At 45.3% G+C, this 22,801-nt stretch overlaps 2 protein-coding genes across 3 annotated transcripts; both read right to left on the reverse strand.

Annotated features, from left to right (window-relative positions):
- LOC8059846 (pentatricopeptide repeat-containing protein At3g23020) lies at nt 22–11,688 on the reverse strand. 2 transcript variants are annotated; one of them, XM_021450891.1, is made up of 4 exons: nt 11,217–11,688; nt 9,348–10,819; nt 3,681–5,792; nt 22–600 (listed from the first exon to the last, which is right to left on the reverse strand). In XM_021450891.1, exons 2-3 carry the CDS (start codon nt 10,796–10,798, stop codon nt 5,642–5,644), a joined length of 1,602 nt encoding a protein of 533 aa, XP_021306566.1. In that variant the 5' UTR covers nt 10,799–10,819; nt 11,217–11,688; the 3' UTR covers nt 22–600; nt 3,681–5,641. The 2 variants fall into 2 exon arrangements, with proteins under 2 accessions (XP_021306566.1, XP_002468459.1); XM_002468414.2 differs by having other exon boundaries at nt 8,161–10,819.
- Nucleotides 11,974–16,853, reverse strand: LOC8059847 (3-ketoacyl-CoA synthase 20). The gene is made up of 2 exons (XM_002468415.2): nt 15,740–16,853; nt 11,974–13,034 (listed from the first exon to the last, which is right to left on the reverse strand). Exons 1-2 carry the CDS (start codon nt 16,496–16,498, stop codon nt 12,204–12,206), a joined length of 1,590 nt encoding a protein of 529 aa, XP_002468460.1. The 5' UTR covers nt 16,499–16,853; the 3' UTR covers nt 11,974–12,203.

Raw genomic sequence — 22,801 nt, forward strand, 5'->3', positions numbered from 1 at the left:
ATCAGAATTGTATAGCACGGGTGACACGATGATTCAGGATCAGTATAGGAGTACATTACATTACAAATTTAGTAATATATAAGCATTCAGTCCACCAGTCTCCATTCTAGTAATTGGTCTAACGGGGGCTCAGTAGCAAGGCACAACCCCCATTCTCCAGTCTACGATACACTCACGCCAAAAGCACACGGCACGATCTTCAGCACGCAGCATAAACATGGGACAGTAGCTCACCTTAGGGGGTCGAGCAGAACAAAATAAACCTCGCTGTCAAGCTTTGCAGAAATGAGGAGAAACTAAGGGTGGTAGTAGCATACTATATATAGTTAGCTATCACTAGACCTCAACTTGATGGAGAACCACCCGGATGAGCTCATCAGTGTTGTGGAGAATAGTTGCAGGAGTAGTTGATGGGCACGTGCAGACGAATAACTCCTCTTGCGAGAGGGGTCGGCTGCGCTGGGGCTTGACCTGAGGGAGTCCTCAGGTTATCTTCTCCAAGACCAAGTAGAGAGCAGTATGTACAACGAATCCCTCCGGGGTCTGAAGCTGCCATTCCCTACCATCACCAGCGCTCGCTCCATTCCCCATGGCCTCACCCTGCGAACCAGAACCATTATTATCTTGTTATTGACCAAGTGTTTTTGTGAAAGACTGCACCAATCCTTGTAGTTGAGAAACACAACCAATGAGGATATTTGCAGCCATTACATGTTATGCAGTCAGCATACAGGATCAATGCGGGCAAACAAGAAACCTTCAGCAAATCACAAATGATTCACAGGAAATGACTTTGCTCAGAGCTCAATTCTGGATAGGCCACTTCTGCAGACAGAGGGGCCCAACTAATCAATTATACACACAAAAGCACCAGGCAGCTCGCTGCCAAAAATAAATTTTCCTACAGTAGATGAGTACCGAAATTCTAAGGCTGTTTAGTTCCCCACCTAAAAAATTTTTATCCATCCCATCGAATCTTTGGACACATGCATGGAACATTAAATGTAGATAAAAAAATAAACTAATTACACAGTTTGGTTGAAAATCGCGAGACGAATCTTTTAAGCCTAGTTAGTCCATGATTAGCCTTAAGTACTACAGTAACCCGCATGTGCTAATGACAGATTAATTATGCTTAACAAATTTGTCTTGCAGTTTGCAGACGAGCTATGTAATTTATTTTTTTATTAGTTTCTAAAAACCCCTCCCGACATCCTTCCGACACATCAAAAAAATTTCATCTGCAATCTAAACAGGGCCTGAGAAAATGGGCCCATGATATTATGATAGTCTGCACATACTGGCTGGCTACATAACTTCATGCTGGTCCTTTCAACCGGGAACTTAGCAATCATTGTCCTAGGACATATAAGCATCTCATCTACATTTTGGAAGGGCAACCACTATTACAACTCATTTTGGAAGGTAGACCACCAATGCAGTTCTTCATAACTTATCACATTTTAACCCTTTCCTCACTCAAATTTAAAATTAGCAGAATACTCATCACACAGTTTAAATGGGCAGAATACTCATATTCATACCTATATGAATTTAAAATGTTGATGTATCACTATCTGACTTTACTATCGAAATCACATAAAAATACAGATATGAGATACTCCTATGATAAATATAATCAAAGGGAATTGATCCAAACATTTTGGCTGACAAAAAACAGTAACACCTCAATAGGCATCGGCTGACTCATCTGGCAGTCCCATAAGTAAAGAAACATGTCCCAGGCAATTCAAGCACAATTACTTACCCACGCTTGAGTTGTCCTTTTTTCCTTCTGCATTCATTATTTGTGAGGTTTGTTTATTTAATTTGCCAAATGTTCAGTAAAGAGGCAGACGGGGAAGGGGGTGGAGTGGGGGGCAAGGGCAGAGGGAGAACAGTGTCGAGATGAAACAGAGAGCTGGGTGATACTACTCCTACACAAGTGCCACCCAGGGGGGGAGGGCAGGAGGGTAACTTCCAGCCACTGTCTCAGCAGCGGGAAACCTTGCTTCTGTTTGCTCCCCGCCCAGAAACCTCTGCAGCACCATCGTTTGCTCAAACACTACCTTTTCATAGGTGTATTGATGCAAAACAATCTCGACCAGAATCATTATGATTGATGAGCACCACAGAAGGGCACAAACAAATAAAATGCCAAAATATAAGTTCATGAGAAGAATTTTTTTAGAAGTAAAACCAGTTGCCTAAAGGGGCAGCAGGTGATAATATGTTTTGAGATACCTTCAGCAGTCCAAGAGGGACACTGTAAAAGGTCCAGGATGCGGCAAAAAAAAATGTATGGCCCTAATTCTAAGAACATACAAGAGATGAAATTCATAATATTAAATCGAATGTAGCACAGTACACCAAGAGTGGGAATAAATCGAACACCACAAACATCCTAACCCGCTCTGAATGCATAAGTTAGATACAATCTATTTTCAGGAGTCCAAGATTCACGAACTTGATAAAAGTTAAACTGGACATTAGTAGAAATCAGTGTAATAGAAAAGCAGCAGTTATAAAATGGCATACGTTCAACTACATGACTAAAACAAGATTGGCATATCCAATATAAACCCTTGAGATATTGTTTCATTTAATTTAAGAGACAACAGTGAGCACCTAAAATCACCGTGACATAGAAATAGCCTAGAATCGTCTACGTGTCATGCTGGACTTTATAAACATCCATGCTATAACACTAAATTCGCATCTATTCTGATGTTGACTAATGAAGCTAGCTGAAAAGCAGGCCCACAAAAGGTGACATTTCAACATCAATTCTCCAGAGCCTCCTAGTGTAAATTGACATCTACAAGACTACAACGACTCATCTGTTGGTAAAACAGCCACTCAGCTTACCCATCAGCTAAATAATCACTGGACACCAGGCTTGTACCCACAATGCACCCTGATCTGATTTTGATAGGCAATTACTGTATCTCCTACAATTCAAAGATGTGGACTTCTTACTAGATTATGACCATCAGTAAATTGACTAGAAAGCATCTACCAAACCATCCTGAGAGCTGTTTATTCAGACATCCTTTCGAGAGACCAAAACTGTTAATGACCACAATGTGCTCTCAAAGAAGTATAAAATCCAATAGCCACTTGAATCACCAGGTGGCTTTTCATAAAAGAATATATATATTTTGTGGTAATAACACAGGCTACTCAAAGCTTATCACATTTTTTCCACATTCATTAGCCAGTATCCGGAAAACAACACCCACAAACCAGAAAACTCAATCTGAGCAGCAAAATCTGAGGGCGCCAGCATTCTATCAAGTTTGGTGGCCTCGCTCCACACCCTAAAAAAATGTAACAATAATCCAATACCCCAACCCGCCACACCATCTTCGCATCAAACAACACAAGGGGAAAAAATCCCTTAGAACAAGGTGACAGGGAGGGGAAACATCGACACAGAAACACTGGCTACCGAGCCAAGTAGCCGATACCCCTACAATGACAGCCCGCAGCACATTCCGATCTACGCAACCCAAACCACCAAACTCAGATCAACTTGGCTGCAGCAGCAGCAACACTAGACAGTAGATAGGAACCCCCTCCCCAAACAAAAAAAAAATGCAAGAATAATACAGAAGCATTCGATCACGAGGCGACCACGAGACGTGCTAGAGTGAATGAGGAGTGACGGATGCGCGCACCTTCAAATCGATGGAGTCCGGTGAGAGCACGATCGAGCCGAGCAGGCCGGCGACGACGAGGCTCGGCGGAGCCGCGGCAGGGGCGTGGTCCGATCGATCCCGGACGACGCCGCGGTAAGCGATGGCGTCCCCGAAGCTAGGCGAGGCGAGCACGAACCCAAACCCTAACCCCGCAGGGGTGGCCACAGGCCCGCCCCGTGCCCGCGGGGGAGAAGGGGGGAAAGGGCAGAGGCAGAGCAGTGTCGAGACGAAACAGAGAGCTGGGTGATACTACTACCCCTCCACAGGTACCACCCTCCCCTCCGGATTTCCCGCGCGAGCGCGGCGCGATGGTTTTACCTCCCTGCCCCGGCGCAAGGCGACAAGGGCGCCCCGGGCGGGGGAGGGCAGGAAGGTAACTTCCAGGCGCCGTCTCGGCAGGCGGCAGCCGGTGACCTTGCTTCTGTTTTACACTTGTGCCCCCCGCGCCAGAAACCGATGGGGCCCCGAGCCCGAGGGGCGCTCTGCTCTGCTGGGCTGGGCTGGGCTGCTGCTACTGCTAGTGCTGGCCCAGTGGCCAGAGGAGGGGATTGGGCAGAGCAGGACACGGCAACGGGCGCGAGCCGGAGAGCCGGAGACGGCGAGAGGGCGCCGGCGAGGGGCGCGGGTGTCCGGGTGGGTGAGCGACACCGACACGGATGCGGAGGAAGCGCTGGGATCGAGGCGGCGGGGTGTCTTGTCAGCGACTGGAGACTCGTGGGCGTCCCCGGGTGAGGCTGTGCCTGTGCTGTCCGTGCCGCGGCCTGCGATGGTTTGTTTGCGTGGACCGTGGAGGAGGAGCTCTGGGCTCAGCAGGTTGACGTGGGCTAGAAGAGCAAGCTGGCGCTGCCATGCCAGCGACAGCCGGCAGGCGGGGCAGCAGAGAAGGCGTAGTAGCGAGCATGCGGCAGCCGGATTGTGGGGGAGGGGGATGGATGGTGAGCCAGTGCATGCGCCTGACGGGATCGCGAGGCCCAGGACTAGCCATGATGCGCTTTCGATCTCTCATCTGCATCCCGGCTGCTTTTTCTGAAGCAGCAGCAAGTGGAGCCTCGCTGGTAGGCTCGGCGCGTACAACATCAGTCATCAAGCTATCAGAGGATGCAGCTTCTGCCTTCTGGGCCCCCTCCAGAAACGTGTGTCCAGTTGCCCAGTTCAGTGAAGAGTCATTAGCAAATCATCAAGGCAGGAGATGATGATCCATCGAACCAGCAATGGCAGTTGTATAGAAGAAAAAGGAGTACTCTAGCGGCCGTTAGTTCCATGGTGTGGCTGGCACTAATTAGAGGAAACAAGAACAGGCCAACTGGCCATTGGCTCAATGACAGCACAGGACATGCGTCCGTCCTTTTCTCTTGAGCAGAGGAACGTGTATAGAGATTTTTTTTTTTTTACAGATACTCTCTCTGTCTGCAAGATTGCAAGAAAAGGCCGCAACACGGTAAGGTGCAGCAGCGCAGGCGGCCATGATTACAATTTCAGGATCTCAGCGTTCAGCATCAGCAGGGCCCATGCTGCATTGGGGGTTTGGCGCCCTATCACAATCCGTGGTCTCTGTAAAAGGCGCAACCAAATGATCTGCAGCTAGTCTGGACCCGCTCCTTAGTCCAGTTCCCATCCATTGCATGTGTCATCTCTTTTCACAAGAGAAAAAACTCAAATTACACTCTATAAAATGCTGCTAAGATCAAAGCATGTGACACAAAAAAAAAATACAGTTCCTTTATCCATCACCAGCCCTCACCATAATGAGGCTCCTTTACGGCAAGGATTTTGATATCTTATGGCGAAGCACACGACAGAACTTGATACCTTATGGAAATCTCTCTCGCCAGTTCATCGGCAGCTGATCAGATGTATCATTTGCCTACATGCATTTCTTGGCCATAATATATACTGCTGATCTCTCTAAATTGCCACTCGTGCAAACAACTTCCACTTTGTCAGTCCCCGAGTGGTCCAAAATTGCTTGGCACCAAGCTCATCCAGTATTTGTATTTACATTCCCCAAGGTGTTGTTGCGCCCACTTCCATTCCATTGCACCATAAATCAGGTTGTTGCTGAATCTGAATGGTGGCCAATGTGTGCCAAAACTGCAAAAAAACAAGAAACATGCCACTAGTTAGAAATCTGTTGGTGCTGCCTAGCCTATATAGATTTTGCATCCATCAGGTTGTGAGCTGCAGAGAGTAAACTTGAGGAGCTAATCTTGATTGTTCCGATCACTGGAAGCCACAGGTGGTACAGAATTTGAACTATGAATCATGCTCATATATGTAGGGAAACATCACCATATGGGAAGTAAATGCCCTAAATGCAGAACAAAATATCAGAAAAAAAATTCCTGGTTCCAATAACAAGAGTTTTAATTTAAATAAAAAGCAGGTGGTAATTGAATACAAAATTGTTTCTTCTTAAGCTCTCCTGCGTGTTTCCAGGAACAAAACATACAAAAGTGAATCTTCACACCGTGCGCAACAGTCAACACCAATACACAATGGATGCTGTTATGTATAGCAACTGACAATAGGATATTTAGCAGCAGAACTCTGAACCAAATAAGATAATTCCACAGGAAAGAAGATTTACAGTGTAAAGCAGAAAAATATTAGATAAATAAGGCAGGGCGTATGAATTACTGCTAGCAACCAAAAACAGAAAAGCATCAAAGCCCACCAACTCTCCAGATTGCTCACCTACATCAGATATCAGCTTTCGCCACATTGGCCAACCAGAAAAATTAAGTATATGGTCATGGTACCTTGCCACTTAGAGTAGAACGACATGCTAAAATCATTGGTGATTTAAAGACTTGAAAACAATGCTCAACCTCTGATTGATCAGATTGATAATACTAACTCAGTAACTCCTTAAATATGACAAGTGAAAGTGTGTTTTTCTGAAAGATAGAATGCAGATGTCATTTTCATTTTACTTCATTAACTTCTGACTTTACAATTTATTGAATATAAGTAAGCCATAAAAAGGGACGGATTACAACCTCATAGTCAGCTAATTTTGTTTTGGATTTCACTCAGATTTTGGGCCAATAGATAACTGACATGTCATTATGTACATAAAAAATGACTACTTCCTAAATGCATTTCAGTCAGGTTTTCAGATCCCACCAACAATCTCAAAAGTGACTGCAATTTGGTCCTAGAGCACAGATGCTACTAAAAAATTAACCCAGGCCGTGAATCAGCATGCAATCTGACCATTATACCTATTAATATAATAACTTACAGTTCTCCTGCATATTGGAGAGAAACAAAAATGGTATGGGCACAGTAAATCTTACATAGCATGCAAAATTGTAGCAAAAAAAAAAGAAATTATATTTTCTATGTCCATCGATTACTTTTACCAATTAGAGAAAAGACACAAGTCTTGTCTTCAACATACTACATCCGTTTTCAAATATATGACAAAACAGGAGGGAGTACTATCGAATTCTGCGGTTATTTGTTTTGGTAACTATTTGCAAGAACCCGACTGAATAAGACATCAATTCAAAAGCATGTCGTCTAAAATGGCTCAAAGAGAAAGCAATAGTGAATCCTACAATTTAACTAATAACTATATAGAATCCTGAAGAATAGAAACACACTTACAACCAGCATGATTCTCCTACTGGTTAGCCATGATATTAGAGCACTATTTACAAAGGCGTGGAACTTGACAAAGTACTCCAATACAAACTCAACACACCATGAAATGAAAATACCACATCTGAAACCAAATAACCATGGTATCTCTAAGAATACCACATTACCACTGTGCTTGAAAAGCAAATATACAAAAACATATTTCCTGAAAAGACAGACAAATATCGCAAGAGGAAAAAAGACACTGAGGGCACTGCTCAAAAGAGAGTTTGGGTGCTTGCTGGCCTTCCTAAACCAGATCACCCACGGGCCATGGCAGAAAAGCCAGAATACTGCTGAAAAAAGAGGAAAAAGACAACGACCTGAACTGAAAGAAAAAGAACAAAAGACCCACAAACAACAAAGCCATGGAAGAATCATCCCAACAACAAAAAATAAAGACTGGGGGGAGAAATGAGTGCATGGGAGCAACAATAGTGAAAATCATGGAATAGATCGTTAGGACATAAAATCAACTGAAATGACAAAGTTAATAAGCCAACTAATGTTTAGCAATTCCGCACAGCATATTTTTTAGGACGAAATCATAAATAACAGAATAAGACACTGCAGAAAGGTGGGTGCCATCATAGAAAATTTATGTTGCCAAGTAAGATGTAATGCAAAAATTAAATGAAGTCACTACAGGCACAACTTATAAAGACACTGCAAAGTTGGGCATTATCATCAGTACTGAATCTTTTGTTGAGCTCAGATAAGGCAGTTCAATTTTTAGTAAAAGTATGGGTTGCGAAAGCATATACCTTATATTCTGGTATGAGACCCAGAGAACCAAAAAAGTAACAAAACTCACCTGCAGAAATTTCAGCAGGGTCCACACCCATGTGAAAATGATTCCTATGAATTCACCGTGCATCAGCCAATCAACTATCAACATTCTTTTTCTCAAAGATGGTTCACCCCATTCTGTGTACAGTTCAGTAGATGGATTATCTACATCTAAGATTTCAACCATTTGAAATCAGTTCGGAAGTTACTTGCTTTCTTGTACTCCCTTTTCTACTCCTACAATTGTTAATTTCAAAAGGATGTATCTTGTAGCAGATTGACCAATAATACTATGTTTGAAAAGAATTTGCACTTGATCTTACAGCTGAAGATAGCGCCCTGTACCACTGACGCAAGCAATCATGAGTGTTATTTCTTCTTAACAATTCTAACTTTCTTGTCTCATTTTTCGTGACTCCACTTCTTACTAGAATAACCTTTAGTGCCTGGAATGTTGCATCATTTGGTGCTGTGTTCGATGCCAACATCTTCTTGAATATTTTAAGAGCCTCCTCCATTCTTCCACCAGATGCATACATTTGGATTACAGAATTGTAGCTTAGTAACTGAGTTAGAAGTCCTAAAGCTTGCATTTCCTTGCAAATCCTGTGAGCCACATCATAGCGACCAACTTTCTTGTACATACACACCATCATTGCATGTGAGAATTCATTGGCAATTCCCCTAACCTTCAAACCTTCAAAAACCTCACATGCTTCCTTCACCATACAATGATCACTATAGAGATCAATCATGCAATTAGATGCATAAAGGATGGCATTGGCATCCAATGATTTGAGTAACTTATATGTTTCTCGGGCCTCTGCCACATACCCTACTTTTGTGTAGAGCTTTATCAAAGAATTGTAGATCGTAACGTTCTCACATAAACCATCCTTTTTCATTAAACCAAAATATGCTGAAGCTTGTTGGACATTTCCAACTTCAGCGTATGCATCAATTAAGATAGAGTAGACAAAAACATCAGGGCGGACCCCTGACATGACCATTTCTCTAAATAGGTATTCAGCCATTCGTAGATCACCAATCTTAGCAAAGCTACTAATTACCACAGAGTACGGGATACAGTCTGACAGCAATTTCACAACTTTCATTTTTTCCAAGTAGTAAATAGCCTTCTTTGGCAGTTTAGCAGTTGACAGAAGTTGAATGAGAGAAGCATATGTAACATAATCAGGCAAAATGCCATACCTCTCCATGCCATCAGCTATCTCACATGCCTCATCAAGCTTCTCTACCAACCCATATGCTTTGATCATAACATTGCACGCAGAAACACTGAGCATCTTCTTCTTTATGCAATATATAAAAGCCTTCTCTGCAAGAACTATGTATCCTTTCTCTCCAAATGCATCAATATTTGCAGAAAAGCATTCAGAATTCATATGGTGATGGAACCTGTCAAACCAACGCCAAGCTTGCTCAAGCATCCCAACATTTACATACATCCTTGTCAAAGCTGATTGTGTGTATTCATCTACCACAAAGCCCCTCTCATCCATTTCCTTTAGAAGGGCTTCCGCTTTAGTGACCATACCCCTGATAGAGTATCCGTATAAGAGTGTGCGGCAGCTCACAACATCTGGTACCAAGTTTTCTCCTTTCATCTTACAGTAGTAGTACTCTGCAATATCAATATCATTGCTTTCTCTATACAATGCGATCAGTATATTGTAAGTCCTGGTGTCAGGAAAGCACTGGAATTCCTCCATCATTCGAACCAAAGAAGCAACTTGCTCCATTCTGTGGTGCTTGCCCCAAACGTGAATCATTGAGTTAAATGTAACAACGCTTGGTGCAACACCTTCTCTCAGCATTTGGTTGAATGTATCTGATACTTTCTCAAGATGACCAGCCTTTCCATAAGTATCAATCAAGGTGTTGTAAGTATACAAGCTGTAGTGAGAACTTCCCTCCATCCTTCTGATTGAATCCGAGGACCACCTTTCGAAGAAAAGCCCAGCCGTTTCATACTCTCCAGCCTTCTTGTGCGCCTGCATCACAATATTCATAGTGACCTCATCAGGCATCAAACCACGCTTGCACATGTCCCCAAGCCAAAGCAAAGCCACCGATTCTCTTCCCCCTTGACAACAGACATTAATCAGCGTACCATATGTTGAGTTGTCCGGCGCCACACCAAAGGAATGCATCTCATGCCACAACCTCAGAACGAGGTCCCACCTCCTTGCCTTCCCAACTGTATAGAGCATGACATTGTAGTGAATCACATTGAGCTCATGGCCCTGCTCCCAGCGAAACCAGTCAAAGATCTCGACTGCCCGTCGCCAGTCTTTCTGCTCCTTGAGGATGATCGTCCTCTCCCTGTTGCTCAGGGTGTCCTTCCATGCCCAGAGCGCTTCCCCAACATCCCGGACATGCTCAAGTGCCTCCAGCATTGCCGGAAGTGACCCACCGTAATGGACCCAGCTGCCTTTCTTCTTCCCTCTGACAGTATGTTTGGGAACCATGCATGGAACTACCAACTCCGGGCAAATTTCAGCAGTCCTAGCTGGTGCAGAGACTGCTTTAATCTGGAAGTTGAGAACATTCTCTCTCCAGGGCGCCGGAGCTGTAAGATCTGGCAACGGAGTCCGTGGCTGAGCGGGAACATGGAGAAAGCAATCGCACGGGGTCAGCATCTCGCCCTGCTGTTATTCACCCTGAAAAAAAAGAGTATAGTCACAGTGTCGCGTCGTCAAGCATTTGGGAACAAATACAGTAAATTCCATTCGAAATGGAAATCTACGGGCGTGAAATCTCCTACACCGAACCTAAAATTTTGGCTCAAGAAAATCGATTCTTATTCTAAACTTTGAAAAACTCAGCGTGGTCGGCGCCACGCAGGGGCGGACCCAGTAAAGGACATGGGTGTACACATGTACACCCAATAATTTTTGCAGAGCAATCGAAGTTAGTAGGCTATACACCTGTAATTAGATTCAGATCGGATTACAGATAGTATGTCAGGGTTTGGGCGCACGATTTTTTTTACCTATGAATTACGTTAAGGTTTGGGCGCACGGTTTCGCATAGCAGTAAGGGAAGGGGAGGGAATACCTAGTGTTGTGGTGGTGCTCGTCGCCTGGCAAAGTGGCCAGTGGCGAAGTAGGACAGCAGCGACGGTCGCAGGGACACCGGGGCTGCAGAGGGCGGACGCCGTGCCGGAGATGGTCTCGAGGATGCTGGGCTCCAGGTAGTGCTCGACTGAGCGCAGTCTCCTCCGGCCTCCGGGTTGCGGCGCGGCGAGCGGATGCAGGAGATCGGCCGCGGACGAGACGAGTCCAGGCGGTGGGCCAAGGGGCGTGCGGGCAAGGGCAATGGTAGGAGCCGGGTTGAATGAGGGAAGGTGGGCAGGCCCGGCTGGAGCTGGAGCAGGAGCAGGCGCGGAGCAAACACCACGCGTCGGCTGAAGCCACCAAAGGAGAGCCCCCGCGCTCGTAGGCTAGAATGCGTACGCCAAGGGCGGCGGCAGCGGCCAGCCCGCCATTGCTGGGGTCGGGGAGAGAAGGCAGTACCGGGTGAGGAGGAAGATAAACAATCCAAGCATGTTGCTCGTGGGCTAACAATGGTAAAGGCTTGATAAACGGGCTGGGCTCGTGGTCACTTCTTGGCAACTAATCCCATAATGACAGCCCACTAGAAACCCAGCGATGCGGCCCATTAAGCTACCGACTAGGAGTCCAGCTCGAGAGCCTGACTATTAAATGCGGAATGCCTGATGGTACCTTGGCACCTTGCTTAACTTAACCTATGCCATATAACTAGATCTCCTTGATGCCCATACCTGATTTCCATCCGCCAACACACACAACAATGCTCTCAAGTCCATTTACCCATGTCCCATGACGATTTACACACTACTAATAATTGTAATTCGTAGGAGTACAATGCCCTGTGTATAATAAGGCGGCCAATAAGCCGGGGCAGACCGCACTAGCTAGTACAAGTGCACGCGCCCAGGTAAATGTGTAGTATACATAAAAATACAGAAGCAAGATTAATTGGCGTAGCAGGTAGTACGTAACAACGAGCAACGTTGGCTAGCTAGGCATGCTGCCCGTTGGTGGACGCTGGCTGCTGGTCGGAAGAATCGAAGGGCGACACCTTGGGCACGTGCACCGGCAGGTCGTCGATTTCGTCGGCCCATGGGTTATTGGTCTCCCGGGCGGCGTCGTCCACCGTCCGGAGCGCCTTCCAGACGGCGCTGTTGCACTTGAACCCTGACCCGAACGCGATCTGCCAGACGCGGTCGCCCTTCTTGATCCGTCCCTTGGCCTCGCAGTAGGCGAGCTCGTACCAGAGCGAGCTGCTGGAGGTGTTGCCGAAGCGGTAGAGCGTCATCCGGGACGGCTCCATGTGCCAGGCGCTGAGCCCGAGGCTGCGCTCCAGCTCGTCCAGCACGCCGCGGCCGCCGGCGTGGATGCAGAAGTGCTCCAGCGCCAGCTTGAAGTCCGGCACGTAGGGCTTCACCTTGACGGCGGCGCGGCGGAGCAGCGCGGCGCGCAGGAACCGGAGCTGCTCCGACAGCGGGAGCACGAGCGGGCCCAGCGTCGTGATGTTGCACCGCAGCGCGTCCCCGGCCACGGACATGAGGTTCTTGGAGAGCGAGACGCCGACGTTGCCCTCGCCGTCCTCCTCCTGCGTCACGCACGCGTAGCTGTCGTCGCTGGCGGCGCCGCCCCGGTGCGTCCGCACCGTGTGCACCAGACGGTACTTGGCGCGGCCGCGGTCGGACCGGCGGTTGGAGAGCAGCACGGCGGCGCCGCCCATCCGGAACAGCGTGTTGGTCACCAGCATCGGGCGGTGGTTGCCCAGGTAGGCGTTCAGCGTGATGTTCTCCGTGCTCACCACCAGCGCGTACGTGTTCGGGTGCACCTGAAAGGCAACAACGACGACATCGTTATTATCTTGTCAGCCCAGAGCCCCATGCAAGGGAGGACGGAGCACACAGGCGCACGGCCGGCGACACCACGTGCCTACCCTAACTAACTGCCAACCAACCACAATTATTACTACATTTTCCAAAAATGAAACACGCACAATTACTACGGCTGGGGTTAGATTAAGAGTGGGCACTGGAGGAGGACTGGGGTTAGCCGCGTCGCGATCAGGTGCCTTTGCCCGGCGGTGACCCTGGTTTGGTCCCTGCTGGACGCAAACGCAACACAAACAGTGCACTGGGACGGCCGGCTGACAATTGGAATGGACAGCGCAGTGGAGCATGCGTTTGTTTCCTATGGGGCCAGGCCATGGCCATGCATGGTCCTCCTAGTAGCTTTATCATCTGTGTCTTGTTTAGTTCGCAAAAATTTTTAAGATTTTCCGTCACATCAAATTTTTGGTTGGAGCATTACATATAGACGAAAATAAAAACTAACTACACAGTTTACCTGTAATTTGTGAGATGAATCTTTTGAGCCTAGTTACTCCGTGATTGGACAATGTTTGTCAAATAAAAACGAAATGCTACAGTATCCAAAAACAAAAAGTTTTGCGAACTAAACAAGGCCTGTGTATGGAGTCGAACACGCATGGTCCTCCTGTGTGTTCGGCGGTAGATGCATCTCGCTTTGGATGATTGGCTTGCTTTTTATGTCAGACGCGTCAGGACGTACTCTCTCCGTCCCAAAATAAGTATCGTTTGCGCTTCCAAGAAATAAATTTAACTAAATATATAGTAAAAAATATTAATATTTATAGTATATAATTAGTATCATTGAAAAGATCTTTAAGTCTAGTTTTTTAACAAATTTATTTAGAGATACAAATATTGTACATATTTTCTACAAATCGAGTCAAACTTGTGGCACGAAAACCTAAAACGACACTCTTTTTGTGACGGAGGGAGGAGTATGTCTACGGACGGTTCCGGACAGGTATAATGTAGTAGGAGTATATGTCCTTGGGCCTTCTTGGCATGCATATGGTAACGCCCATGAATGCACGTATCTACCTTAACACGACCGGCCTCAGTACATATAATAACAAAATTAATGATGAATCAATAAGCTTGCTTCTATATATCCCTTTTGTTGTTGGTTGTTGTCAGTGTCTATATATATGAGGGTTGGTTGTTGGCACAATGGATGTAGTAAAATACAACTCCGGCCGGCTATATATACCTCGGTCGATCTATCTCAGCTCTAGTAACATTTTGTCTTTAATTTGTGTCAAACTTCTCCGGCCTGCTTTCATTGTGTCCACCGAGAAATATGTAAACAAATGGACGTGCTACGAAGACAAATTTTATGGTGGGTCTAATTAAACTAAGGCCCCCAGTTGGGTGGAGCTCTAGCCAACTCTAGCTTCGGCGTGTACTGTGCTAAGGAGCTTTTTTTAATCTTTTCTCTTAAAATAAACCAGAATTTGATGTAGATACTATGGCCTTATTTAGTTGCTGCCTGAAAAAATTTCGGAATACTGTAGCATTTTGTTTGTATTTGACAAATATTGTTCAATCATAGATTAACTACACTAAAAAGATTTAGTGTCGTAAATTACAGTGCAATTAGTTTTTATTTTTATTTATATTTAATGCTCCATGTATACGTCTAAAAATTCGATGTGATGGGAAATTTTGAAAAAAAAAATTGTTTTTGGAAGGAAGTAAACAAGGCCTATTTTTAGCTTCATCGATCTTGGTTCTTTTATGCACCGTATGAAGGGCTAGAGACGTTGGGGGCATCTTCCTAATTACTACGAGCTTCGTTAAAGTTAGAGAAACATATTTCTACTTACTATAAACTTAGCTAAATTAAGTTAGAGAAAGATCGACTGACTTGATACAAAGCGTCTCTGCCTTCTAGAATGTGGGTATGTACAGGTAATCGTCTAGTGAGATCGAAATCAAAGGTTGTCTTGAAAGTACTGTATATTGAAGGTTTTAAGAGCATGATGCAAATGATAAGTGCTGGTTGAGGCCAGAGGTTGCCAAACACTGTAGACCCTCCCCAAAGAATGGCCCATATATGCATGGCGTCGGCGCTAGCTAGCTTTTATATTAAATTGCTCACATGTGCTCATAACTTGACACTAGGATTAGCCTGTTACTTGTTACTCCAATATAGTCCTAGTGTATATATGTAAATAAACTATCACAATAAAACCAAATCTGTCACCGGCCTGCTACAGTGTAAATGCCACGATCCGCCTTCAGTCGAGCTGTCCGATCACTAGCTATATATGAACTATATATATGTCACCCCAAATAATGATTCGTTGTGTGCGACACAGCTCGGTCACTAAACATGCTCAATCCGTGTAGCTAAATAGTTTTGGCAGAAATTTAAAAGACCAAGAAGAAGAAAGGGACCTTGATGGTGTACTGGCGGCTGGGACATGATGCATGCATGTAATCCTACCTAATTGAGGATCTATTCTATTGCGATATATATAACACTGTCATGCATGGTGATGGACTGATGGTGGTGTTCATCTTAATTGGCGGCAAGCATGCCAAGTGCTCGACCAATGGCATTCCTCTCATCATGCATTTAGTAATCCCCATGCTAAGCGACACGTACTAGAGCTAGAGGTCAGCAGGTCAGTCAGTCTGTAGCCACTACTAGGTTAGTTGGTACCTGAAGCAGGTGTTTGGCGAGGTCAATGGCGATGATGCCTGCGCTGCACCCCATGCCACTGAGGTTGTGTGTGACGACGTCGTGCCGGAGGCCGTAGCGGTTGACGAGCAGCGACGTGAAGGACGGCGTGGGGCTGAAGAGGCTGGAGTTGACGATGACGACGCCGACGTCCGCCGCGCGCACGGCCGTGGTGCGCAGCAGGTCGTCGACGACGCCGAAGACGACGGCCTCGGACTCCTCCCTGGCGGCGCGGAGGCTCATGTCGACGGGGTTGGCGAGGATGGATGCCGGGAAGTGGGTGGCGTCCCCGACGCCCGCGCGCTCCAGCATCCGCGTCTGGAACGCGACGCTCTCGTCCGTGAACCGCCCCGCCAGCGCGAAGTGGCGGACGGACTCGGCGCGGGTGGCCCGGTGCGCGGGGCCGGGACGGTACGCCGCCAGGTCCACCAGGTACACGGGCCGCGGGCGCAGCGCGGCGTACGCGCACGCGCACGCGCACGCCGCCAGCGCCGCGGCCACGAGCCCCGCGTCGGCGCGCGCCGCCGCCTCGCGCAGGAGCGTCCGGGCGGCGTGCGCGGACGACGGTGGCGGCACGAGCTGGGCCGCGGCCACGACGAGCGTGACGGCCAGGAGGTGCGGAAGGCGGCTGACGAGGCGGTGGTACAGCAGCCTCGCGTGGTTCAGCGCCGCCTGACGTACCGTCCGGAACAGCTCCCGGTCCATGCCGGCGATGGAGGACCGATGCTGCTGGTTCGCCATGGGAGAATCAATGCTAGCGTAGCTAGCTAGCTAGCTAGCTAGGAGTAGCTCTGAAGCTCAGATGTGTACGTGTTGCTGCTTAGGGTGCTCTCGTCTCGCTGATGGATGGGAGACCACAACGTCCGTGCTCGAGCTGTTTACCTTGAGACTTGAGACGTGCTCGTGCTAGTAAGCATGAGCTGAACACTGACCAAGCTTTAAGGGTGTGGGGAGTCGCGGCGCGCAGCACGGCGGATTTATAGGCGCGGGATGGAGAAGACGTGAGGGAGGGGGAGGGCCGGGGCCGAGGAGAGTAATGGCGCGAAGAAGAAGCTGCTGCTGCTGCTACACAGCTAGCTGTTGCGGAGGTAGCGGTTAATGGCGCCCCATGGCATGTCGTTCTTCTTGTTGACGACCTGACCTGTGGTCGGGCCGGCGGGTTCACCGAATTGGCAGGCGCCAGGCGGGCCGGACGGCCGGACCTCTGCGGCGGACCGTGCAGGCGTGCAGGTGCAGCTAGAGCCTAGAGTAGACTACCAGAGCTAGTCTATAGTCTTACGGGTGGGTGAAGGACTGAAGGAATTATTGTACGCGCTCCTTGCAGTTGATGGTTGGTGCACTACATGCTGTGCATGTGAGGCCGCCTGACGCTGCATGGTTTGGTTTCATCGGTCAGATCAACCGTTTACCGGCGACTTCATCAACTATCTTAAATTTAAATTTAAAATTGATTGACTTTATGAAAATAGTATTAATATTCAATACTCCAATCAAATAGACATATTATGAAAATTGTATTTGATGACAAACCTAGTAATTTATATAGTGCGATATATATTAGTATATTTTTTTATAATTTTATATAGTTAACTTATTTATATCATTTAACTTTGTGTTGTTCTAAAATAAGTAACGTACTGGCGGTTCTCAAACTTATTCACTTGTATTATTTCGGTCTCTAAACTAGTGGATCTAAATATGTGATTTTCATGTTTAGATACTAGAATGATAATTTGAACAAAGTTTGTTGATCACTAATAAACTTTATTAGTTTTGTAATAAAATTGTACCTTTTGTGAAGACGGAAGTGCACTGTGCAGCCAGCTGCTAGTAGCCAAGGTGTATCTCTGGCAAGTACTGGTACCATACGTTGCATGTGCAGTGCACGGTGGCATATCACCGAATTGGAGATCGGCAAAAGTACCAAAACCATCTATTTCAGGCAGAGAGGAAACTGGTTCGGACTGTGTGCGTAGGTCTTGTGCAAGTGCAGAGTTACAGTCGCAGACCGAATAGAGCGTCTAGCTATGCAACCACCCAACCATCATCATCCTGATACTAGGAGAATCTAATTAAGACGTTTGCTAACAGCAACAGCTAACAAATTCGATCGTTTGGTCTCATACAGTTGACGCAGTTTCTTCCACAACTCACAACTGAACTAAGCACTCTTAAAAACTAAACCATCATTCCGTCCATTCAAACATTGTTCAAACGCTACTCGGCGAAACACTTTTTTATCCACCAACCATTTAATTCATCTCTTTTAATTAAACAGCCATTTAACCTATGCGTTTTTGACTGTTTACTTCAAATGGTAGCTACCGACTATTTAGTATTTACCGCCTGACACATCATTGGTTCATATGACTGGAAACTACAGATGTCCAACGGCCGACCCGGTTCGGCACGGCACGGGCCCGAGCCAGGCACGGCCCGATGAGGATTGGGTCGGCACGGCACGTCAGGCCGTGCTAAGTCGGGCACTATGCCTGACCTATGGTCTAGGCACGGCCTGCTGGGCCATTTTTTGGGCCGGGCCGGGCCAGGCTGAGAAGCACGACCAATCCAGTGTGTCGGGCCAGCCTGAAGCCCACAAGGAAGCGCAAGTAAGGAGAGGGGGAACAGGAGAGAAGGAAAATGGGGAAGGAGAGCACGAGCAGCCAGAGCAGTTGTCGTTGCCCGTGTGAGCTTGCCCTTGCGCCGCTGCTCGCGCGAGCTTGCCCTTGCACTAGTTTGGCGTCGGGGTGGAGCTGAAGGCGGGCGCACTCGCTCCTGCGGAGGCCTTGGTTGGTTCCGCAGCGGCGTCGCTTGAGAGGGAAGGGCAGGGGTCGTCGGCACAGCGAGAAGAAAGGACACGCGAGGAGCCAAGGACGCTAGGGAGAGGAAGGAGGCGTTTCGATCCCGTGTCTGCGCTTGCCCGCCCAACATGAGGGACATCCGCAGCGCCAGCGCAGACATGAGAGGAGGAGGAGCAACAAAGCGTGGTGTCGTGGTGGGAGGGAAAGGAAAAGGGAGTTAGAATTCGGCTCAGGGGGTGGTCCCGTAAGGGCATGAGGTACTAGGGTCGGGGGAGTTGGGGTGGGGGCTTGCGGCTGGGGCTCTTAGCCGGCCGGCTAGTCGGGCCGCTACCGGACCACGCTCTGTGGACCGGGCCATGTCATGTCAGCCCATGCGCCTGAGTAGTGGCCCAAGCACGATCTGCTATATCGGGCTAGGCTAGCCTAGGCCCGCTGACTATCGGGTCGTGTCGTGCTTAGGCCAGGCCAAAATATCGTGCTTCGTGGCGAGTTGTCGTGCCTCAGGCTACATAGACATTTATACTGAAAATAAGACCACTGTCGTGACCATGAGCACTAGCTGTTCTTTTGTGTCCTTGATTGTTTAGTAGTATTTATTTACCAAATGGGTTTGATCTGTCATACAATGCCATCTTTTGACTATTTAGTACTTCATCCATCCTAAATTATAAGACGTTTGACTTTTTTGATCTCAAGTTTGACCACTCGTCTTATTCAAAAAAATTTGTGCCAACATAGTAAAATTTAAGTCATTCTTATATAACTTTTATTAATAAATCAAGCCACGACAAAAAGAAATAATAGTTTGTATAAATTTTTGAATAAGACGAATGATCAAAGTTGGTGTCAAAAAAGTCAAACGTCTTATAATTTGGAATGTATTAGTTGTATTTATTTACCAAATGGAAATGGGTTTGACCTGTCATACAATGCCATCTCCTCCCTGACTATTTTATTTCTCTTTTTATTTCTTGCGTTATTATCATCTTCACACACAAGGGAAGCATCGCAGCTCGTCAGAGTCGTGCCTTCCAACATGTGGCCCCCGCACCTCCTCAAGTGATGATCGCAGATCAGCCACACTCCTTGATCCCCTGGCCCTGAGCCCTGGGCCTTCTTTAGTTCTAAATTTTTTGGAAAGTCGGCACTGTAGAACTTTTTTTTTGTATTTGATAAAGATTGTCCAATTATAGACTAACTAGGCTCAAAAGATCTATCTCGTCAATTTCGATCAAATTGTACAATTAGTTTTTATTTTCGTCTATATTTAATACTTTATGCATATGTCTAAAGATTTGATGTGATGTAGAATCTGAAAAAATTTGTAAATTTTTTTTTTAAACTAAACAAGGCCCCCACCTTGTGCCTGTGGTGAGAGCTCGCTTGCGCCAGTGGTGCCCAGTGCCATAGGGTGGACCTCAGCGGGACCAAGAGGAGGGCTCGCCCGAGGTCAACCTAGCTTATAGCTTTGACCTCACTAAATTTCCTAATCTTCATCTCTGAATTACCTGTGCCCTTATGAAAAAAATTATCTAATAAAAAACTCACTGAATTTCCATCAAATTATCCAACTCCCCTATTATTAGAAATAGCCACAATATGCATCTCAATTTCCTACAACTACCGTGGATCCACAATAGACAGTTTTTTTTTTTTTTTTGCGCTTAAGGATATGCACATGAACCGTTGGATTTGCATTGAAAAGTGTACATGAGAAATGTGTACGCACATATCTCAATGTGAATTCAACGGTCCATGTGCTAAGAGCATATGCCCTTAAAGGAAGATTTTACTTTCCCACTAACATATAGAGAAATACTTCCTCTATCCCTGAAAGCTTAAACTTTTAGAGTTGCCTTAAGTCAAACTTTTAAAACTTTGAGCAAATCTATAGAAAAAAACACTAAGATTTGTAGTACCAATTAATACTACTCCCTCTGTCCCTGAAAGCTTCAACTCCTAGAATCTGTGGCAGTCAAACTTGTTTAACTTTGACCAAATTTATAGAAAAGAGCATCAATATCTATGACATAAAATGAGTATCTTATGAAAATATATTCAATGGTAAATCTAATAGTATTAATTTGGTACTATAAATCTTAGTGTTTTTTCTATAAATTTGGTCAAAGTTTTAAAAGTTTGACTTAAGACAACTCTAGAAGTTGCAGCTTTCACGGACAGAGGGAGTATTAAATTTATCATAGGATATATTTTCATAAAATACTCATTTTATGTTATAGATATTGAGCTCTTTTCTATAAAGTTGGTTAAAATTAAAAAAGTTTGACTGACACAAATTCTAAAAGTTGAAACTTTCAGAGACAGAGTGGCTCAAAGTACTCGGATACAGTGATCCTACCCATCCACTTCTGCGATTGTTGATATAGAAAAGACTAATCCAAAGAATAATCGCGATATGTGTGCAAATCATGTCATATGCATGCAAAAAGCGAGCAGCAAGCTACTAGAGTTTCAACTAAACATATGTAAAGCACATGGGAGCATGATTTAAATAAAAACATATAAATAGGATAAAGAATATAAAAGTAACCATAACAAAAGTTTATCATAATCAAATAAATTCATAAAGATAAGAAAGTATATATAAGACTATTATGTTAGAATATGAACCAATGCAATATAATTTTAACTAAACATATATTAAACACACATGAGATATTATGTAAATGAGAAAAACTACGAATTAGAATGAGAATATTTAAATTAATTGTTTCTCGAAACTTAATGCTACGATAAAGAAAAGAAAGCATCTACACAAGTTTTCAATATAAAAAGAATTTTTTGTTAGTTGTGGACTGTAAATCCATGTCCATCCATAAGTTTTCAACATCTACTTTTACCTCAGTCCCAAAATAAGTGGGTGTTTAATTGGGGGTGTTAAAGGTTAACAGACACTGTAGCATTTTTGTTTTATTTGGCAATTAGTGTCCAATCATAAACTAACCAGGCTTAAAAGTTTCGTCCCGCAAATTACTCTGTAGCTGTGTTTTTAGTTTTATAAATAGTTTATATTTAATACTTCATGCATGTGTCAATTATTCGATACGACATGAATTAAACTTTATCGGAGAAAAACAAACGAGGCCTAAACGTAGTTCTTCTCAGCGTTCAGTTTTTTTTTTTTTTGCCGTAGTTCGTGATTTTTGGTGTTTCTAGAGATGAGTCAAAATGTGTTTATCATTTAAAATAACAATATTTTAAGGTTTAATAGAATTTTTGTTAACTAAAGTACACAAGTTAGCATATTTTTTACAAGTACACAATTATATTAAAAATGTTAAAGTTCATTGCAAGGATAATAAATCCCAAGAAACACATATATATGCAGCTCCATAGCTACGAGTGAAAAGTCAGCGTAGCGACTCAAACAAGTGTGCGAATCGTCAACGAGGAGCTAGTGCGGGCGCGTGCTTTTGACAGCGGCAAGTGTGTGAATCCTGCTGTCGGTCTAATCGGCGGCTGTGTAGCGACTCTTTGACGTCGGCTTTGTTTAGTTCCGAAAAATTTTGGAAAATGGACACCGTAGCATTTGACAAATATTGTCCAATTATGGATTAACTAGACTCAAAAGATTCGTCTAGTCAATTTCGACTAAACTGTGCAATTAGTTTTTATTTTCGTCTATATTTAATACTCCATGCATGTGTCTAAAGATTCGATGTGACGGGGAATGTAAAAAATTTTGCAAAATTTTGGCCGTACATCACGTTTCACAGGCGCGCGCGATGGCGGTGGTGACCAGATGCGGAGGCTGCTCGTGCGCACCCCATGCTTTCCGCGATTTTTTTTTCCTTTCCCGCGTGGGTTGTGTTCGAGGCAAGATCCGAAAAGATTTTAGATTTCGCTATTGTATCACTTTCGTTTATTTGTGGTAAATATTGGTCAATTATAGACTAACTAGGATCAAAAGATTCGTCTCACGATTTACAGATAAACTATACAGTTAATTTTTTTTCGTTTATATTTAATGCTTCGTGTATGTGTCAAAAGATTCGATGTGACGATGAATCTTGAAATTTTTTTGATTTTTGGATGAAGACCCAGATGTCAACTATCGAGAAATCTGCAGAAGCCGAAGCATCTGTCGTCCTGCTCATGCAGCAGATTGGCGGCCATGCCCCCATGCTGGAGTGGAGATGATCACACGCCGATTCTCACTCCATGTTCTTGCAAGATCGCCGTAATCTCGTCTGTCCTTTCAGCATGGCTATTGTACCTCAGT

This window comes from Sorghum bicolor, chromosome 1 (assembly GCF_000003195.3).
Source record: "Sorghum bicolor cultivar BTx623 chromosome 1, Sorghum_bicolor_NCBIv3, whole genome shotgun sequence".
Lineage (NCBI taxonomy): Eukaryota > Viridiplantae > Streptophyta > Magnoliopsida > Poales > Poaceae > Sorghum > Sorghum bicolor.